The 18,096-nt window shown below is 31.1% G+C and overlaps 1 protein-coding gene and 1 non-coding gene across 2 annotated transcripts; both read left to right on the forward strand.

Moving 5' to 3' along the window:
• The first annotated feature begins 271 nt into the window (after window positions 1–271).
• Window positions 272–9,666, forward strand: LOC119632569 (branched-chain-amino-acid aminotransferase). Its single transcript, XM_038025538.1, has 7 exons — window positions 272–499; window positions 6,077–6,526; window positions 7,309–7,539; window positions 7,610–7,734; window positions 7,860–8,041; window positions 8,118–8,272; window positions 8,357–9,666. The coding sequence occupies exons 1-7, from the start codon at window positions 470–472 to the stop codon at window positions 8,543–8,545; spliced, it is 1,362 nt and encodes a 453-aa protein (XP_037881466.1). The 5' UTR covers window positions 272–469; the 3' UTR covers window positions 8,546–9,666.
• Window positions 3,344–3,486, forward strand: LOC119644857. Its single transcript, XR_005248583.1, has one exon. It is a non-coding gene; the product is annotated as a U4 spliceosomal RNA (small nuclear RNA).
• Window positions 9,667–18,096: the final 8,430 nt, after the last annotated feature.

Below are 18,096 nucleotides of genomic sequence, written 5' to 3' on the forward strand. Positions count from 1 at the left end.
ATACATAGTGGACGCAGGCACGCTAACACTTCAGTCATTACCGTCACTTGGAGCTGTTAAGACACTTAACTAAAAAAAACAAGAAATCCGCAAAAAAATAAGTTTTTTATATATAAAGAAGAAAAAAATTTATTTCTTTAAAAATTTCGTTTCAAAAGAATACAAATTCTCATCACGAAGTATATAATATTTTGCTGTCGTTAACAAACAACAAAAAAGAAAGAAAATTTTGAAAGCTTCCTAACAACATAAACGTTAAGAAGAAAATTCAAAAAAAAAAAAAAAAAGCAGACATAATTGTTAATTATTTTATATATAATAAGAATACGAAAAAGAAATTAAATATTCGTGTTTTCTTATTCAACTTTATTGGTAACACCAAGTGAAGCTTCTAGAATAACTAACTGCCTTTATTAGACATTTTGCTGTCTTTGAATCGTAAGAAACAAAAAAAATATATTTCACAACTATGACTACTAAAATGGCCATTGGAGCTAAGGTAAGTGAATGATGATTTCTTCTTTTTTTTTCTCTATTTTTTTTTTTTTTTTTAGAAATAGTAGTAATTGGAAACGCGAATTGAAATTTTAGAAAATGGTATTCGAAAATGTATCAAATATTAAAAAAATATTTTAAGATTAAGAAAAAGAATTGTTTTGGCATTTATCCAATAATTTTTCTATGAATTTTGGTTTTTTTTTTTTTATTTGTTTTTTATTTGTTTTATTATTATTATTATTATTATTATTTTTTTTTTTTTTAAATTTAACTTATAACTGCCATCGGGTAACGATGCATCATATTTATCTTTTCGTTCATTGCAAAAGGGCGTCAAGTTTTCAAGACCCTGTGTTTAAAGCGAAAATCGTTGAGTCGTTGTAACTTTGCCCGCCTGTACGTCTAATACGTTCCTTGAGAGAATGCAAAAAAAAAAAAAAAATGAAGAAAATTTAAAGCATATAAGTTAACACATGATATGACTTTTAAGTGCCTTGAGAGCTTTAATAATAATGAAAATAAGCGGAATCCCTCAAAAAAAAACTTAAATAATTGAAGAGACATCAAACTAACTAGCTTGACAGAAATAGAGAAACAATTTTTTATTTTTTTTGTTTGTACTCTCTCTCTCTCTCTCTCTCTCTCTCTCTCTCTCTCTCTCTCTCTCTCTTACTTTTTCTTTCTGGGTCTCTACTATAAATAATAAACTGCGCGAACTATTGGCTCATTATGCCGCGCTTACATTGTACATATATACATTTTGATATATTGTGTTTATAAATGATTTTCCGTATCGTGTATGAACATCGCGTAAATTGCATATTTTTTTCAATCAGTCGATTTACTCTCGACACTTGACAAGCAATAGGATGAAGGAAACGCGATACAATTCTTAAATTACAATTTTTCTATTTTATTTATTCGTGACGTCATAATGAATATTGAAATAGCCGGTGATGGTGGTGCTTTTACTTTTCATACAATGTTACACGAAATGTTGTTTTTTTTTCAATTTCATTTTCATTTCACTTACGTTGAACGTTAGCAGCCAAGTGCGCAATTTTCTTTCTTCTCTCGGTTAGTTTGATTGAAACAAAATTCAAGGCAAACATTATTACAATGCTCTTGAACTTGAACTTAAAAAAACTGATATTCATTTAAATATTAGAAAAGAAATTTCATTTTTTTGTTTTTTTTTCTTGACTAGAGAGCAGCTTACTCATATAAAACGAAATGAAAAAAAGAAAAAAAAAAAAAAAAAAAAAAAGATAATAATTAACATTTCATTGTTTTCGTGAAGTTCGATATTTTATGATCGAATCATGAGCTCTATAGCTTCAAAATTAAAATGTATATGGAAAAAAGTATATAAAAAAAAAACCTACCAGGTTTAAAGGGAATTTCGTTCGTTACACAAATCAAAGTATTGTTCTGTTAAGGAACAATTTGCTAGATATGAGATGATTTTAAAATATACTACAACGCGAAATATATCTAATTTAATCTGTTAAATTCTCTGATCAAAAAGTTGCAGATATTTTAAGCGATAATGGCATAATGAATACGCATCCTACCTCGCTCTATGCAGGTGCAATGTATACAAAATTAACGTACGCAACGCTGTAACGCACCACGTGTTTTAGCATTTTTTTTCTTTCGTTTTTTTTTTTTTCCTGTTTATGTTAATATCCCGTTAGAAAAATGTATCAGAATTTGAGCCAGTCTATCACTATTGTATATATTGGGCAAAATAAGCTTTTTTTTTTTTTTTTTTTTTTTTTTTTTTGAGCATAAACAAAACATACTCGCTTCCTTTTTTCCCTTAAGATTACAATGAAAACCAATAAACAAAAAAAAAGAAATATTGCGTAATGTAAAACCATAGCCAAAGAATACGGGTACATACAATTTGTGATTCCGGTGATCATGTCATCGAGAGAAGCGCTTGAAAGATTTCAGGTGCGATAAAGTTTTCTTTGATCGTAACTCATATAATGAGCGCTCAGCCACTAAAAATTATGCACCGTCTTCCTACTGCTTTCTCTTTACTCCTCTCCCTACTCTCATTGTCGCCGCGTTACGCGAATGATTGGTCATAGTAAGAAAGGCAAATCAAAAAAAAAAAACAAAATATATATATACATGCATACATATATTCCTTATCAGCATAAGGTTGCAAGCGATTTTATGCATGTTTGTCTATATACATTTGTTTGTTGCATGAACTTTGACGGGCGAAACTTGGCTGCAATAAGACATACATTCATAGGCCTAAGTGTATCGGGTCGTCAAGAATAATAGATTAAATAGATTCTATTATCGACAAATTTCATTTTTGACGATCCATAAAAATAATGGGCGTAACTCACGCCCATGCGCATAATTACTAAAGCCTATGAATATTATAATATATAAATTTGTCTAAAATTATTGTTTAAAACTATTTAGAGTAAATATATTATTAACTTAAAATACTAAGCAAAATGGAAAAAAAGAGAAAAAAAACCCCACAAACAAATATTATTGAAAACATGTGTGAAAAAATATAAGTTGGGAGCTATTGCCTAAAATTTGCGCATTAACACGTAAATGATTCTTCGTAAACAAATAATAATTAATTAGCAGAGGCAAAAAAATTACCAAATTAACCATTAAGACGACATGACATGACAAGACAAGCAAGATAAGCGCAAGAATAACCCTTAAGAAAATTCGTGTGCATATGTTTTATTATCTTTTTTTTCTCCCTTATGCGGCAATAAATTTTAATTAATATTCGGTTCAAATTCTTATTCAGTTTATTATTTTTTGAATACTTATGCTGAGACTTACGTATAGCATTCTTAACTTTGCGCAGTGGCATTATCGAAACCAATGAAGCGTGTCTGAGGTGTGATTATTGTTAATTGAAGACTTTGCCCAATACACCGCCAAAGGGGGACGTGAAACATACCGTCCACTAAGGCAATTTTTGTAAGCCCGAAAGGGTTTGATTTTCTAATTAATTTTGACTTTACAATGAAAACAAAAAGCAGAAGAAGACAAAAGAAAGTGGGGCGAGGAAGGAAGGAAGGAAGGCAGGAAGGTAGGAAACTATTATAGTTGACGAAAAGAAAAAATGTATAAATATTTATGTATATCATACCATTTGTGTTTAATTTAGTGATTTATTTTTTGCTGTATTAATTAAAAATTCAAATACAAGAGAAATGCCGCAAGAAGAAGGAGGAGAAGATATTTCATTATGTAATTTTTTGATCAAAAATTAAAGAACAAATAAGAAAATTATTTTCGGGTCCTGATCGAATCTTTTACACCCGTTATAGTTACCTTAAAAGAAAAAAAATAAATAAATAAATAAATAAATAAATAAATAAATTTTCATATCATATAATAAATATTGAGTAGGTACGTCTGATCTTTTCTATTTTCAGAATACAAGTTCAAATTTATACGGTGTACGTGTTGCACGTGTTGTGAGTAATTAAACAAAGAACAGGGAAAGGAAAGGTGTTTACAGTTTGTTTTTTTTTTTTTTTGCATAGGCGTGATGTAAGCGTTTTAGGCATGTCCTTTGGGCGGTTTAGAGTATTTTCAAATTCTTTTGCAAATTTTTACCCGATATCTTCATTTATGCGAACGGAAGAATGTTTAGCAAAGATATTGCCCAGACAGTATGGACAGATGGACAGATCGATACTGGCAGGAATTTATGTAATTTGGCAAAAAAACAATAAAATTTTATTGCACTATAATATTGGGTAGGCGTGGACAACTTTTTTTTTTTTGCAAGTACTGCAGCCATCGCTCGCTCATCGAGTTCAAATTTTTGTAGATTATTTGCCGTAGCTTACGAATAATAAGCGAAAAACCAATTTTTTATTCATTTCGAAAAACAAAATTATTCTCAGTTTACGTGCTCCTGCATGTATGCCCTCCGACCGATTTGACCCATTTTCAATACCAACCAGCATGCAAAAATATTCAATGTTTTTGGTACAGTTCAAGTCCATAGCTTAATTGTTTGCGGCCAGGAGGAATATACACAATAGATATTACATAGATGGACAGACAGACATGCTTAAATGAATCTTCTCTCTCATCCTTTGATGACGGCCAAGCAAATTTTCAATTTCCGAAATAATTTCTTTCTATCGATTTTGTGATATGACATAATGGCGTGATTAGTGTCGATCTCTTGAACTTTCACAGCTTAGTTTTCCTTTCTTAAGGAGAAATCGGAGCTGACTAGCAAGCGGAGCAATCCTTGTCTCAACTTATTATCTCTCTTTGTCTCGTGCTCTTGGTCACACATTCTCCCTCCTCATGAGTAGAGTTCACTACAATTTATCCGTAAGACTTTTTCTCATTAGCAGCAATCATTGAAGAAAAGAAACCCGATTTCCGAATGAAAGTGCAAATCATTTTTAAATCGCATTTACTTCATATACCGAGCTATTATATATATTTTGGATCATAATTTGAAATTCTTGAGTTCATGATGTTTTCAATTTTCAACTCCCTGCTCAAGAGACGGACTCAATAATGGTATTGGCATCGCAGAAAGTAAGCAAACACGCAACACATGTCTTACGCTTGAGTATACCGCGAAATGTTGATCGATTAAGTGTATTTGAGTATAAGTTGGAAATTTTCAAATTTTCAAACTTTAAAGAGCTAATCACTGGTTGCCCAATGATAAGATTTTAAAAAAAGTCAGTATTTAAGAACTGATTAGACACAAATCTAGCTAATGCAGAAATTTTGAATATTTAAAAAAAAAAAAAATAATAATAATAATAATAATAATAATAATAACAATAATACAGTAATAAGAGCAATTGCAATATTATGCGGGAAGTGAGCGAGAAATATCAGCAGATGTGGTCACGTGTAAATAAGTAATTAAGTAAGCAATTCATTGTTTTCTTAGCAATTTTGCTATGAATTCAAAATACTTCAATATTTTTTTTTTTTTTTTTTTTTTTTTTTGCTTATTTAATAAACTTAGTTTGATTTTTCCAAAAGTTTCTTGTATTACAAATGTTAATTAACACTCGTGACCGTAAAGTAAACGTAAAACAAAATGCAGAATTTTTTTTTTTTTTTCTGTAAATAAAATGATATACATACATACATACATACATACAATACAGAAACTGACAACGCAATACCATTAAATGAGCAAAAAAAAAAAAAAAAAAAAATCTGAAAACATTAATAAATTTTAAATAAATTTTTTTGTTCAACGTACAACCACCAAACCCGTCAAACACAGACGTGTATGTAAACTGAACCCTAGACCAAAAGATACAAATACGTATGAAAGTTAGGGCAATAAATGAAACGCATAAACCAAAAATTTCCTCTTGAATGTTGTTGGAAGTAGAAAACTTACACTTTATTACTACTAACCGATGACTATATAAATTGAAAGGAATAGATATGAAATTATTTTAAAATACAATAATGAATCTGATTGAGGGAAACATATTTACGATAATCAATAGTAGTTAATGAATTTATATTAAATTAATGACTTATGCAAAATCTTCTGTTCTGCTTTTCATATTCATAGGATATTTTCCGTAATCAACATCGCCTGATACGTTTCATTGAGCAATCGATTCGCTTATGCAGTAATCAATCATTAAAAGCTGCTCAACAGCAACAGCAGCAGCAACAGCAACAACACCAATTAAATAAAACTCAATTAGATGGTGATTTTAATATTTCAAAATCTTTAAATTCTGAACATTGGAATGCTGTACCTGAACCCGTTGAACATGATCCTGATGTTGGTCAACAATTTTATGGTAATCAATTAATGGTACGCTTGGCCTCGCCACAGCAACTACAACCGAAACCAGATCGTGATGAGGATTTAATTTTCGGTAAACAATTTACCGATCATATGCTAAAAATCTATTATCATAAAAGTTTGGGAGGCTGGCAACGACCCGAAATTACACCCCTTGAGAATTTAGTAATGCATCCGGCCGCCAAAGTTTTACATTACGCCGTAGAGGTAAGTTGATAATATCAATCGAGAAAAAAAAAAAAATATATATATATATATATATATAAATACCCAAAATTTAGCTTGAGCCTTCCATTAAGAAACATTTGATCTTTCTTCGCTTTTTGGGGTTCTTCTCACACGAATACCCATCAAATACATTTATTCGTAAGCAGAATATTGATTTGACTGTATGTCCGATTGTCTGTTCGTTGAAAGCGCGAAAGATCAAAAACTTTATCTAGAAAAAGTTATTTTATTTTAAAGTTTCTCTCATCAATTTCATTTCGTTTGAAAATCATTGCATAATTGCGGCTGCTCGCCGCATTAATACTACTTTTCGATCTTCTTAATTAACGCATTAGAACTTCAACACTTATAGTTTAGAGTGAGGAATAAACATTTTTCTCACTACTAAATCAGGCGACTTTTATTTCGCATACCAAAAATGCAGACTTCCCAAATGCTATGGACCTTAGGAGCCTATCTTGCAAACGAATAGTGATGGGTACAAATCAATTTGTCGTAGACTGATTTTTTTCTTTAATTGTTGCTGCTAATGGCAATTAATATCGTTATCAATTTCTGCTTTAGCATTCAGTAGCGTGCCATCAGTGATAAGATCGTTGACAATGTTAATATTCCATGTTATTAGATTGCTTCACTGATTTCTTTCCGATCCATAACCATGGGTTCAATTATTAATTATTGCAATATTTTTGGCTTATCTGCTAAAAAATATATTACTTTGTGATTACTTACCTTTTTAATTTTTTTTTTAACTTTGCTAGCTCTTTGAAGGCATGAAAGCTTATCGTGGCGTTGATGGAAAAATTCGCATCTTCCGACCTAATATGAATATGAATCGCATGAATTTGGCGGCGAAACGTTCGGGTTTACCTACTTTTGAGGGTAAAGAATTTATAAAATGCTTATCACGTCTTATCTCCATTGATTCGGAATGGGTACCTCATACACAAGCGGCCAGTTTATATATTAGGCCGACTTTAATTGGCATTGATGTAAGTTATTGAATTGATTTCTTCTTTGAAATCCTTATTTCAATTTTTATTTATATATATATATATTTAGCCTACATTGGGTGTTGCTTCGTCCGACTCTGCCCTTCTTTATGCTATATTAAGTCCAGTTGGCAGTTATTTCAAATCAGATAGCAGTGGTGCTGTGTCCCTATTAGCCGATCCCAGCTATACAAGGTGAATATATATTTGACAAATTATTTAAATTATTAATAAAAAAAATAAGAAGTAAATTGAAAGTTAAACAAAAAGAGAGAAAACCACGCTATTTAAAAATATTTATTATTGAATTGTTTATACAGAGCTTGGCCTGGCGGTGTAGGTAACCGTAAGATGGGTTCAAATTATGCCCCAACGATTAACGTACAAAAGAAAGCTGATGCGAAAGGCTTACAACAGGTTCTATGGCTGTATGGTGAAACTCATGACTTGACCGAAGTGGGTACAATGAACATATTCATGTTCTTTATCAACGATAAAGGAGGTAACATTTTTCTATAATATTTATTCAATTTTATTTTATCGTTAATGACACAATTATACGTTTGACCTATATATAGAAAAGGAACTGATAACACCACCTTTGAATGGTTTAATCCTGCCCGGTATTACTAGAGATTCAATATTAGCTTTAGCACGTCAATGGGGTCAATTTAAAGTTACCGAAGGTACCTTCAACATGCCTAGAGTTTGCGAACTGCTTAATCAAGGACGAGTATGTATTTGTTTTTTTTTTGAAATTGAAAAATATATAAAAATGTTTCATAATGATTTCATTTATTTAAATCATTATCATTAGTTGCTGGAATTATTTGGAACTGGTACTGCGTGCCTGGTAAGCCCCATTAATCGCATACACTATATGAATCAAGATCTCTATATACCCACCATGGAACAAGAGAAACCGGTCCACGAAACGATACGCACAGCATTGACCGATATACAGTACGGAAAAGTACCACATCCTTGGGCCGTTGTCATCGAATAGGTTAAGTGTTAACTTCTTTTTCATTTTTTATGATCTAAGTTAACCCAGGAGAGTTAAGATATACTTTTAAGGTTTTTGTTGTCTTATTACTGCAAAAACAACGACCTGCGTATTAATAGTTTATAATTTAGTTTAATTATATTATTTTTTTTTCTTAAAAGAAGAAGAAGAAGAAAAACAAATCGATTCATTATTATAAACATATAATAATTAGGAAAGCGTATAAGAGGCAGCTTTTTTGTTAAGCGGGATTTCGGTAGATGGTGTGAAAAGTTCACGATTACAGGTTTGAGTACTCGCGACTTTTGTTTAAGCATTTAAATATGTTTATTTATTTTCATTTTGTATAGAATTTTTTTAGTTTTTCTTTTCATTTTCAATTTTTTGATTTTTATAAGCAACAAACAAAAGAGAAATTTGAAGCAGCGCAATTGCCTCAAGTCATGTAAATATGTTTATGTATATATTTCGAAAGAATCAAAATCCGTTCATTAATCGGATGTGATCTTTTACTAACCATAAAATTTATGGTTAAATAATAGGAAAAACAAAATTAAGAAAAATATTTCAAGATATCTCGGGTCTATAGTACGCCAAAGAGATTTTTATTGCTCAGCACATGTGTATGATTTTACATTACATTTTTATTTTCATTTTCATTTTAACTTTAATTTCCTTTTTAGCTTTATTTTATTATTTTATTTAATTTTTTTTTGTTTTCTTTTTTTTTTTAATTTAATCCTATATTTCTAATTATTTTGTAAATATAGTCTTTAAGTAGTTGTTAACACTCAGGGGCTATATTTAAAAAAAAAAAAAAAAAAAAACATTAAAAAAAAAAACGAAAAACAAAAAACACAAAAACCAAAATTTTTTTCTCTTTAATATCTTCCCACCACCACTTCATTTACACCCAAAGTACCGGAAAAAGTGCATTTATTCTGTATTAAGTTTTTATTCGTTCGTTCCTTTCGTTTCTTCTATGAATCGGTCGAATTTTTTGTTTTTTTTTTTTGTGTTCATTTTAGTTTTTTTTACTTTTTATTTTTATTTTTTTTATGTATTTTATGAGTAATTTTTTAATTTTATTATTAAGTGAATGCTGCGAGTCACATCCATAACGCACTAACAACAATCTTGAAATGTATAGTAAATTTATATTTATACATGCGAAGTTGATTTAAATTGAAAATAATACAAAAAATAAAAAAAAATTTCTTTTTTTGTTTTGCAAAGCACCCTAATAATGTTGTCTTATTATGTAAAATGTAATTAAAAGTCCGCACCGTCTAGCGTTGGCATCGTCATTACATTACATTCATTACACAGTGGTAATTAGGTCAACTAGCTTTTCAAATTATGCAATCAAGAAAAGAATTGCACTCAGACATGAAGACGATATTTTAGCTGAGGCATTTGCACTGTAATGTGCTAAACTGGGGCAAATTTTTTGTGGCGGTTAATCGGAAAATGATCGAAAATAGATGGAATATATATCCCGAAAAGTTTCATGGTCGATAACTTAGGTCGGCACCCAGGAGTCTTGTACTGCATTATGGAACACGAGTAACTACGTGATACGCTCATATGCTTAACATCAATAAAACGACGACCTAAAATGCCTACTTCGACCTGTTAAAAATACATAGAGAATTGATCAGAGAAAGGCGCTATAAAACACTTCACTCAAAAAGTTCGTAGGATGACATGTAGGTATAAAATGATTATTGACAAAGCCATTTTATTTTTAAATAATATCAACTTTCTAATGAAGTGTATCAAAATTACATTAAATTCCGGATCATTAACTTGCATTAAGTTACATTCGTTTTGTAATTTTCAAAACAATGAAAAAATCTAAATTTCGTAGGCTGTTGCAGCATCGCTTTTTAACAGAGAACAATGCTGGGAAAGCTCAAGTAAAGCAAGATCTTGTTCCGACTCTATTCGATCGAAGCGAATGGTAGAAAAGTGCTTTGCTGATTTTAAATGATGCTGAACCCTCTGATCGGCCGTGCTCGGTCGTTTTTCCGGAAAACATAAAAAAAAAAGTGCACAACATTGTTTTTAAAAACCGAAAAGTGACGTTGCTTGAGATAGCTGGTACCTTAATGATCTCAGCAAGAAGGCAGTGTATTTACTATTTTATATCAAGACTTGTGCATGAGAAAGCTCTTTGTTCGAAGTGGTTGTTGCGCGCTGACGATTCAAAGCGCAATTTCGAGCTGCTCAGGTGATATACTAAAAATTACTTTTTATCGGATATGTGCCGACAGCCGAGTGGATAGTAGCCGCTGAAAGCCCGACACTCATCGGGCATCGAAATGTTAGAAAAGCATTGGACTGAATGTGTGACTCTTGAAAGAGACTATGTCAATGATTGAGGTCAAATTTTGTCTGAAAGTTGTCACTTTATTAGTGGCCTTGCAATCTTATTGGGTAATGCGTTATATTTTTTGGGGCATATAAAAAGTCGCCGCTGTTTTTTGGTACATTTTTTAACAAAAATTGTCTTTATTGAAAATCAATTTTAATCAAGTAAATATTGACCGTTATTATCAATGAACTTTTACCATTTTTCGAATAGTTTCATAATTCTATCAATGTAGAACGTCTGTTGTTTATCGTCGAAAAACTTTGCCAATTTTTTACCTTCAAGAGAGTTTTGCAGAGACCGAAACAAATGGTAGTCAGACGGTGCAAGGTCCGTGCTATACGACGGATGCATCAAAACTTTTCCAACCAAAACCAACTTCAGTCAATTTGGTCCGAGTTATCATAAATTCTAATCGCTCTTTCTGAATTGCTCCGATGATGCGTTAGAGTTTTGTATAGTGCAGGACCGAATTGATTGGCTGCAGTAACTCGTAATGGACAATTTCCTACCAATCCCATCAAGCACTCAACATAATCTCATTTGCGGACAGTCCAGGCTGTGAACTCATTTATGAAGAGCCATTAGTTTTTGGCCACGATCGCTTAGGCTTGATATTCTCGTATTTCACCCATTTTTCATCGCCTGTAATGATTCGCTTCAAAAATGGTTCGATTTCGTTGCGCGTGAGTAACATTCCACTGATAGTAATTCGGTCAATTAAATTTGTTTTTGAAAGACGAGATACCCCTTTGGCATGGAATTCAGATTCTAATCAAGAGATAGAAACCCTTTTTAGTTTGCGATGAAAATAATTTCAATAAAATAAAACTTTAGCATTCTTCTACAATAAGAGGTTTTTTTTTTTTTTTCTAGTAAGAAACGAAAACATTTGGTCTGATCTTATCTGCACTAAACTCTTAGATAGATATGCTTGATAAATACTTATAATAAGTTTCCGATCAACATCTGCCATTGACTGCAAGTCTCGGAGTTTCTTACCTATCGTAAATATGCTTAAGGGCGAATCACGTTCATATTTAACCTCAATACGTTCACGGACACTAAAAAGATTTTCATGAACTGCAAAGATAGACAGCGAGTATTTTTTCAAAATTTATTGAGAATAATCAGAGTATATATCATGACATACATATATATAATGTATAACATCCATGATGTGATCATGTCGTATCGAACTTTTCAACTACAATTGGTTTTAAAATTTGAATGCTATAGCATTTATGTCATTTCGGTTGACATTGAAAATGAAAACTATACACGTTTGCTGTCATCAGCTAATCTTACGCGGTATGCACGTAAATTTGAAATCGAAATTTACCCATAGACCTCTCTTGCCACCATAACCTCTTCTTGACATATGACAAAGATTTCCAACTTATAACAATAAAAGTTTCATACGAGAGCATAGTTTGTAATAACGTTGTCGAGCGCGTACGATATACCCAGAAGACGTTTTTGTATCACCCGATACGAAAAGTGGATTAAACTATGATAACCAAATGTCTATCGTTTTGAAAATATTTTTATTGACCATCGCCGTCCACCTTTACCAATTTATACTCAGAACAATTTTTATTCATCAGCAATTTCATCAAACATCCCTTTCGATCTGAAAGATTACTTCTCTCAGATTTACTAAAGTACTATACCGGATGGTCTATTAATTTAAAGCTTTGCATGCTCACCATCTTATGACGAAGTAATATTTGAGGTTACGTTACGCTTAGCTAGCAGAGATGTGTTATTTATTTATTTTTATTTTTTTTCTTTAATCAGCCATTCAGGGGATATCTCCAATAGGAGTGAGCACAGTACTGATTTGAAAGGATTATAAATAGGAAGAACGACCAGAATGACGTGTGACGTAGATGTGCCTTCAATTGATGCTTTGAATCGATATAAGCTCTTCTTTCTGCCTGATGTTTCTGCCATATTTGTTTATGCTTCATCCATTGGCCGATCGTTTCGAAATATTTTGATGAGATTGTGTATGCTGAGCGAATTGTGAACGAGACTGAATCCTATCGAATATGGATTTGCGTTCAATTACAAGCAATTGTTATATGCTAGTGTTGAATATTTTATGGTTCACCTTACGTAACTATATTAATTTTTGCATATTTCCATGTTCCACGTCCAATTAAAGCTTGCGCTGCGACATATTAAGTTATGTCGGAAAGGAATTATTATTTACGTACAAGCAGTTCGATCACGAATGAACTCGCTTAGATATGGCTTATTTTAAAAGACTACGTCCTGAACTCGATTACTGTCTACTTTCAATGTCACTAGAAGGAAGAAGAAGATTAGAAATCTTCGGAGCCATATTAGTGAGCATCTATCTATCTATCTAAAACCCGATCGTTATGTTAACGTAAATCAAATTATTTTTCACTCTATAGGGGGCCAGCGAAAAATAGTAAAAAGTCACACAATTCATACAATAAATGATTTTTTAAATTGAATTTTATTGTTTTTCTTCTTTTTTTTTTTTTTTTTTTTTTTAATAAATAAATAATTAAATAAATAAATTTATAAATAACTAAAGATGAGAAATGGGGAGGAAGGGTGGTAAGAGAAAATATTATATAAAAAGTATTAATATTTTTTTTAAAAGTGAATACAATTAAATAATTTCGTTTTACACAATCCTATGCCTCTTCATAGAGCAATTATTTGAATTTGTTGATGCCGTTTATTTTATTGTTTAATTAAATTTTTGGCTTTTTTTTAAAGGTACAATGTTTATAAGTTTTTTTACCGTAATTCAATCGATAACTATCAATAATTTGATTGCATCAGCACACACATGTTGCGTGTTGCTTTATTTATAATTACGTTAACATTTGTGTTTAGTTTTGATTTTTCTTTTCTTTTCGTTCATTTTTTTTTTTTTTTTTAATATTTATTGTAATTTATTTAATGGAAATTTTGTGCTATGATGGTTCTTCTTCTATGGTCATTTGCTTGAGCATATGCATACGCGGCGATCATTTAAAAAATGCACGGAATTTTTCAATTTAAATGGCTGCGGTATATACAAGTCAAATTGTCGAATTAATTTTTTTTATTATTGTGTTCATATACTTGTGAGCCCTTGTGAGCCGAGTGCAGCTTTGTATTTATTTTGGAGATTTGGTTGACTGGTTCAAAACTTACACTACAACGACGCATTAACGTCTTTTGCAAAATTGAGGTAAAACGGAAAATTAATAGCTTTTCTAGATCGTCTTTTCATCCTTGAAATCTCTTTACTCTCTCTCTCTCTCTCTCTCTCTCTCTCTCTCTGAAACACTTTTCAAGATCAGTTCAGATCGTATTAAAAGTGGCAGCGATTAAAGGGCAAATGTACTCATGTCCATTATCACTTTTCTTGTGTTCAACAGTCGTACTCCGATTGAATTGTTGAAAATTCAAAGCATGCCATGCTCAGGTCTTATATATGCTACGATAGATACTTTCGTACCCATTTTTATTGAAGCACTTTTCATTACGTTAATTTATACAGTATACGAACTGTTCACATTTGCCACATGTCTTCGGTCCAATCTATCCGTAACCATTCGTACTGTAGCTTGCTTTTTTTTGATTTTCCTAATCCCTCTCGCTGCGATAGCGCAGGACTTGCAAATTCTTCCGCGAATTGCAGCAAAGCTTAAAGTATATATTATGACGGACTATTATTCGCTTAATTATCATTATGTAACATTTTTATGACATCTTCGTTTGCATCATATTAAGTCACACTGTCACACAATTATATTTTAAAAGTTACTACATTGGGGTATACGTTTAAAATTAGCTAACCGGCTAAGACTTGATAAGCACATCAAGTTTACAAGATAGCTTAAAGCCGACAAGTATGCGCTCTAGCTTTAATGAAAGAGAGAAAGTGACTATGATGAATTTTACAAAATATTGCCTATTTACACAAAGAGTGTGTATTAGCAAAACCTATTTCGCTTTCTTCTTCTTCAGTCCGTCTGATCACGACTACTCAACAAATAGTTTCAAATTTTTTCTTATCGTTCTCATTGGTTTCCAAAATACGTAAAATCGGTTGATGGGCCCAATCGAAATGACTAAGACACCAACCAACAATTTGCCTCTTTTTACTTCTTAAAAACTGTAAGACTTTTAGTTCGGACCCTTAATATTGTTAGGTTATGTTCGAAAATCAACTAAATATGTACATATATATGTGGACTTTTCGATCATACAATTGCCTATAAAATATTATTTATTGAATTGAAAGATATGCACAGTGTGTTAGATATGATGGACGATCGTTACACTCTAGATATTTCGAACGGATAAATCGTCCGATTGTATCTTGCAAGTAAATATCGTAGATCGTGATAGTGATGGATCAATTGGACCCAAATCAACTGAAGACTAACTATGTTAGTCGTGTATTCTTATTTATTCGCTTATCTGTTTATCATTATGTTTATCAGTTTTTGTTTCTGATTAAATTAGGTTATGTTCAAACATTAACTAAGTAAGGTTAGCCTGTAATGGCGGTAAATCCCACTTGTATAAATAGAACGGAGCTTGCAAATGTGTGATTTTCAGTAGAATGAATATGATATTTCTATCGTACACTTTTATAAGATTCTTCTATCGGACCAACACCGATAGCAAGATTTATGACATCCTCAAACAGCATAGAACGAAGTTTTTATTTTTCCTAAATTTGATTTCCTTTCTCTGCGTCTTTACTGATACTAGTATCAAATGCATTTCTTTTAGGATAAAATTAATGAGCAGATCAATCAAGCCGTAACACATTACGCGCAACTGATCCCGCAGTTGAGACTATTGCATATTGCATATTCAGCTCAATCGTCCATGTTATTGACTCGCATACAATTTGGGCTGCTTGGGCTTTGGACATTGTGGCGTACGCTACACTCTGCTAGTTTGTACATCTACGTATCGCTTGAAGATAGCAAACAGTACGTCTTACATCGTCTTTAAGAGAACGAACCGAAATTATATGTACTTTCAATACATAATTATTTTCTCTACAATATCAGTATATAATTATTTAGTCATCAAAATTTTTCATATACCCAGAGAAAGTGGCAAATGACTTGGCGGAAACATGAAGCGAAAAATCCTAACTCACATGGTTTTGGCATCTTTCCTGTCTTTAGAATTTTAATATTTTTTCTTGATCAACAAAAAACTTAAACTCATCCTATTAGACCTCTCGCTAATGATGGCGCAAAATCGTAATCGATTGTTGAAGAGCAGGCATGTCCAAAATGATCTTCAACATCCATACGAATCTTTTAGAGACGATTGTACAACTTGTAGAAGCTTGACGTCTTATTAACACACACACACACATAGAGCGAATTTTATGCATTGCTGGTACATTTGCTGCCACTTAATTCCAACAAATTTTACTGCAAGTTGGCTATAAGTCTAGTGCGAAGAGGCAAAGCATTTTGCATGTTTTTCGTTGGAAATACATTTGCAGGGATAAGAGAATCAAATCAAGAGTAAAATTCTAACACCTGCATTTCCGCAAGTCCAGAAAATGGAAAACTCGATGCATTTTTGAATAAAGACGCGTACGTATTGCTTGTGTATATGTTAACAAATGTTTGATTTCTTTTATTCAGAAAATTTTGTGCTAATATATATATATATATATATATATATATATATATATTTTTTTTTTTTTTGTTTATTTATTAATTTTTTTTTTTTTTTTTATTCGGAAACATGGTGCAATGTTTTCAATTTCTTGGAATTGTCTTTTTGTATTATCTTGAAAACCATGAGCAATTATTTTTATAAAGAAAAAAATATTAAGAAAGACTTTTAAAGCGTATTTCAATTATTATTATTTAAAAGAAAAAAAAAAAAAAAAATTAGAGTAAAAAATTTTGTAAATTTTTAAAAAATTTTTTTTATAACATTTCTTAAAAATTTAAAAATATTTAATTTTTTTATAAAAAAGAACAAAGGAATTTATCTCCTAAAATAATTGTTTATTGATTTTTTAATTTCGTTTATATATCAATTTATACATTTGCTAATTAATTATTTAATAATTGCGATCTATATTAGGTTTTTGGTTTATATGATTTTAACATTTTGTCTAAAGATTTACTTCATTATTAATTTATTTTAAATAGTCTTACTAGATAGATTATATAATCAAATTTAACATGTTTTCAATTTCTGTGAATTTTTTTTTTTTTGCATTTCATTTATTTATGCATTATTACGTACTATTTATTTATTAATCGATTACACATTTTTTCTTTTTTCTCATTTTCTTATTAAATTAAATTTTTCATTTTATCATTTTATACCTTATTTTTAATCATTGCACTTCCCAATTGTTTTTAGTCTTTAGTTAGATAGTGAATGATACCCAGCACTGTATGATGATGCGGTTATACACAATGGCATTATGGTTTCCGTAATATTTGGAAATATGAAATCTCACACATAAACTTTGAAGTTTTTATTCGAACTTTTGCCATCTGAAAATTTAGGGCACAAAAACGGCTCCGATTGGTCATCTAAATTGCCCATATTTAATTTAAATTTTCCGCTTTTTTCAGTATTTTCTAATTTTGGCCGAGAGCAAAAAAAATTCCACATCCCCTATGTTTTCACTTCGAACGTAACTATTTATTTAATTGAATTTAGATTGCAAGCGTAACTTAAGTTAAACGAAATTACACACTGTTAGCTTCTCAAAGAACACATAATTCATACTCTGCCCTTCAAAATCATTACTGTAGCAATAAAACAATAGAAATTCTTGATAGTTGCTAGGCTATAATGAACTGAAAATTTCGAATGCGAAATTTGATATTATCGATAATTGTCTCCTTCTCGATGGATTTCGATATACCGTCTCGAGCTTTACAATTTATGATGAAAATAACGACCTTCCCATACTCGATAACATACTCTCTCGATAAGGACTCCAGCTACGTTAGATCTTATAGATATCCTGAAACTCAAAGGAATGAGTTAGTGGGCCAGCAGATAAAGAAAATGTTGGAGCAAAATATTATTTGCCGCAACATCTCTTCTTATACATCCCTGATGTGAGTTGTGCTTACAAAATTAAAAATTTCTGGCAAGAAAGAATGAAAAAATTGTGATCGACTATCGCAAA

This window comes from Glossina fuscipes, unplaced genomic scaffold (genome assembly GCF_014805625.2).
Source record: "Glossina fuscipes isolate IAEA_lab_2018 unplaced genomic scaffold, Yale_Gfus_2 0, whole genome shotgun sequence".
In the NCBI taxonomy this organism is placed as follows: domain Eukaryota; kingdom Metazoa; phylum Arthropoda; class Insecta; order Diptera; family Glossinidae; genus Glossina; species Glossina fuscipes.

What these genes read in the sequence shown, in the direction of transcription:
- LOC119632569 (XM_038025538.1), top strand. Translation starts at nt 470, where the DNA reads ATGACTACTAAAATGGCCATTGGAGCTAAG. An exon ending in AAATGGCCATTGGAGCTAAG is followed by an intron (nt 500 to 6,076) that starts GTAAGTGAATGA and finishes TCATATTCATAG; the next exon opens with GATATTTTCCGTAATCAACA. An exon ending in GCCGATCCCAGCTATACAAG is followed by an intron (nt 7,735 to 7,859) that starts GTGAATATATAT and finishes TTGTTTATACAG; the next exon opens with AGCTTGGCCTGGCGGTGTAG.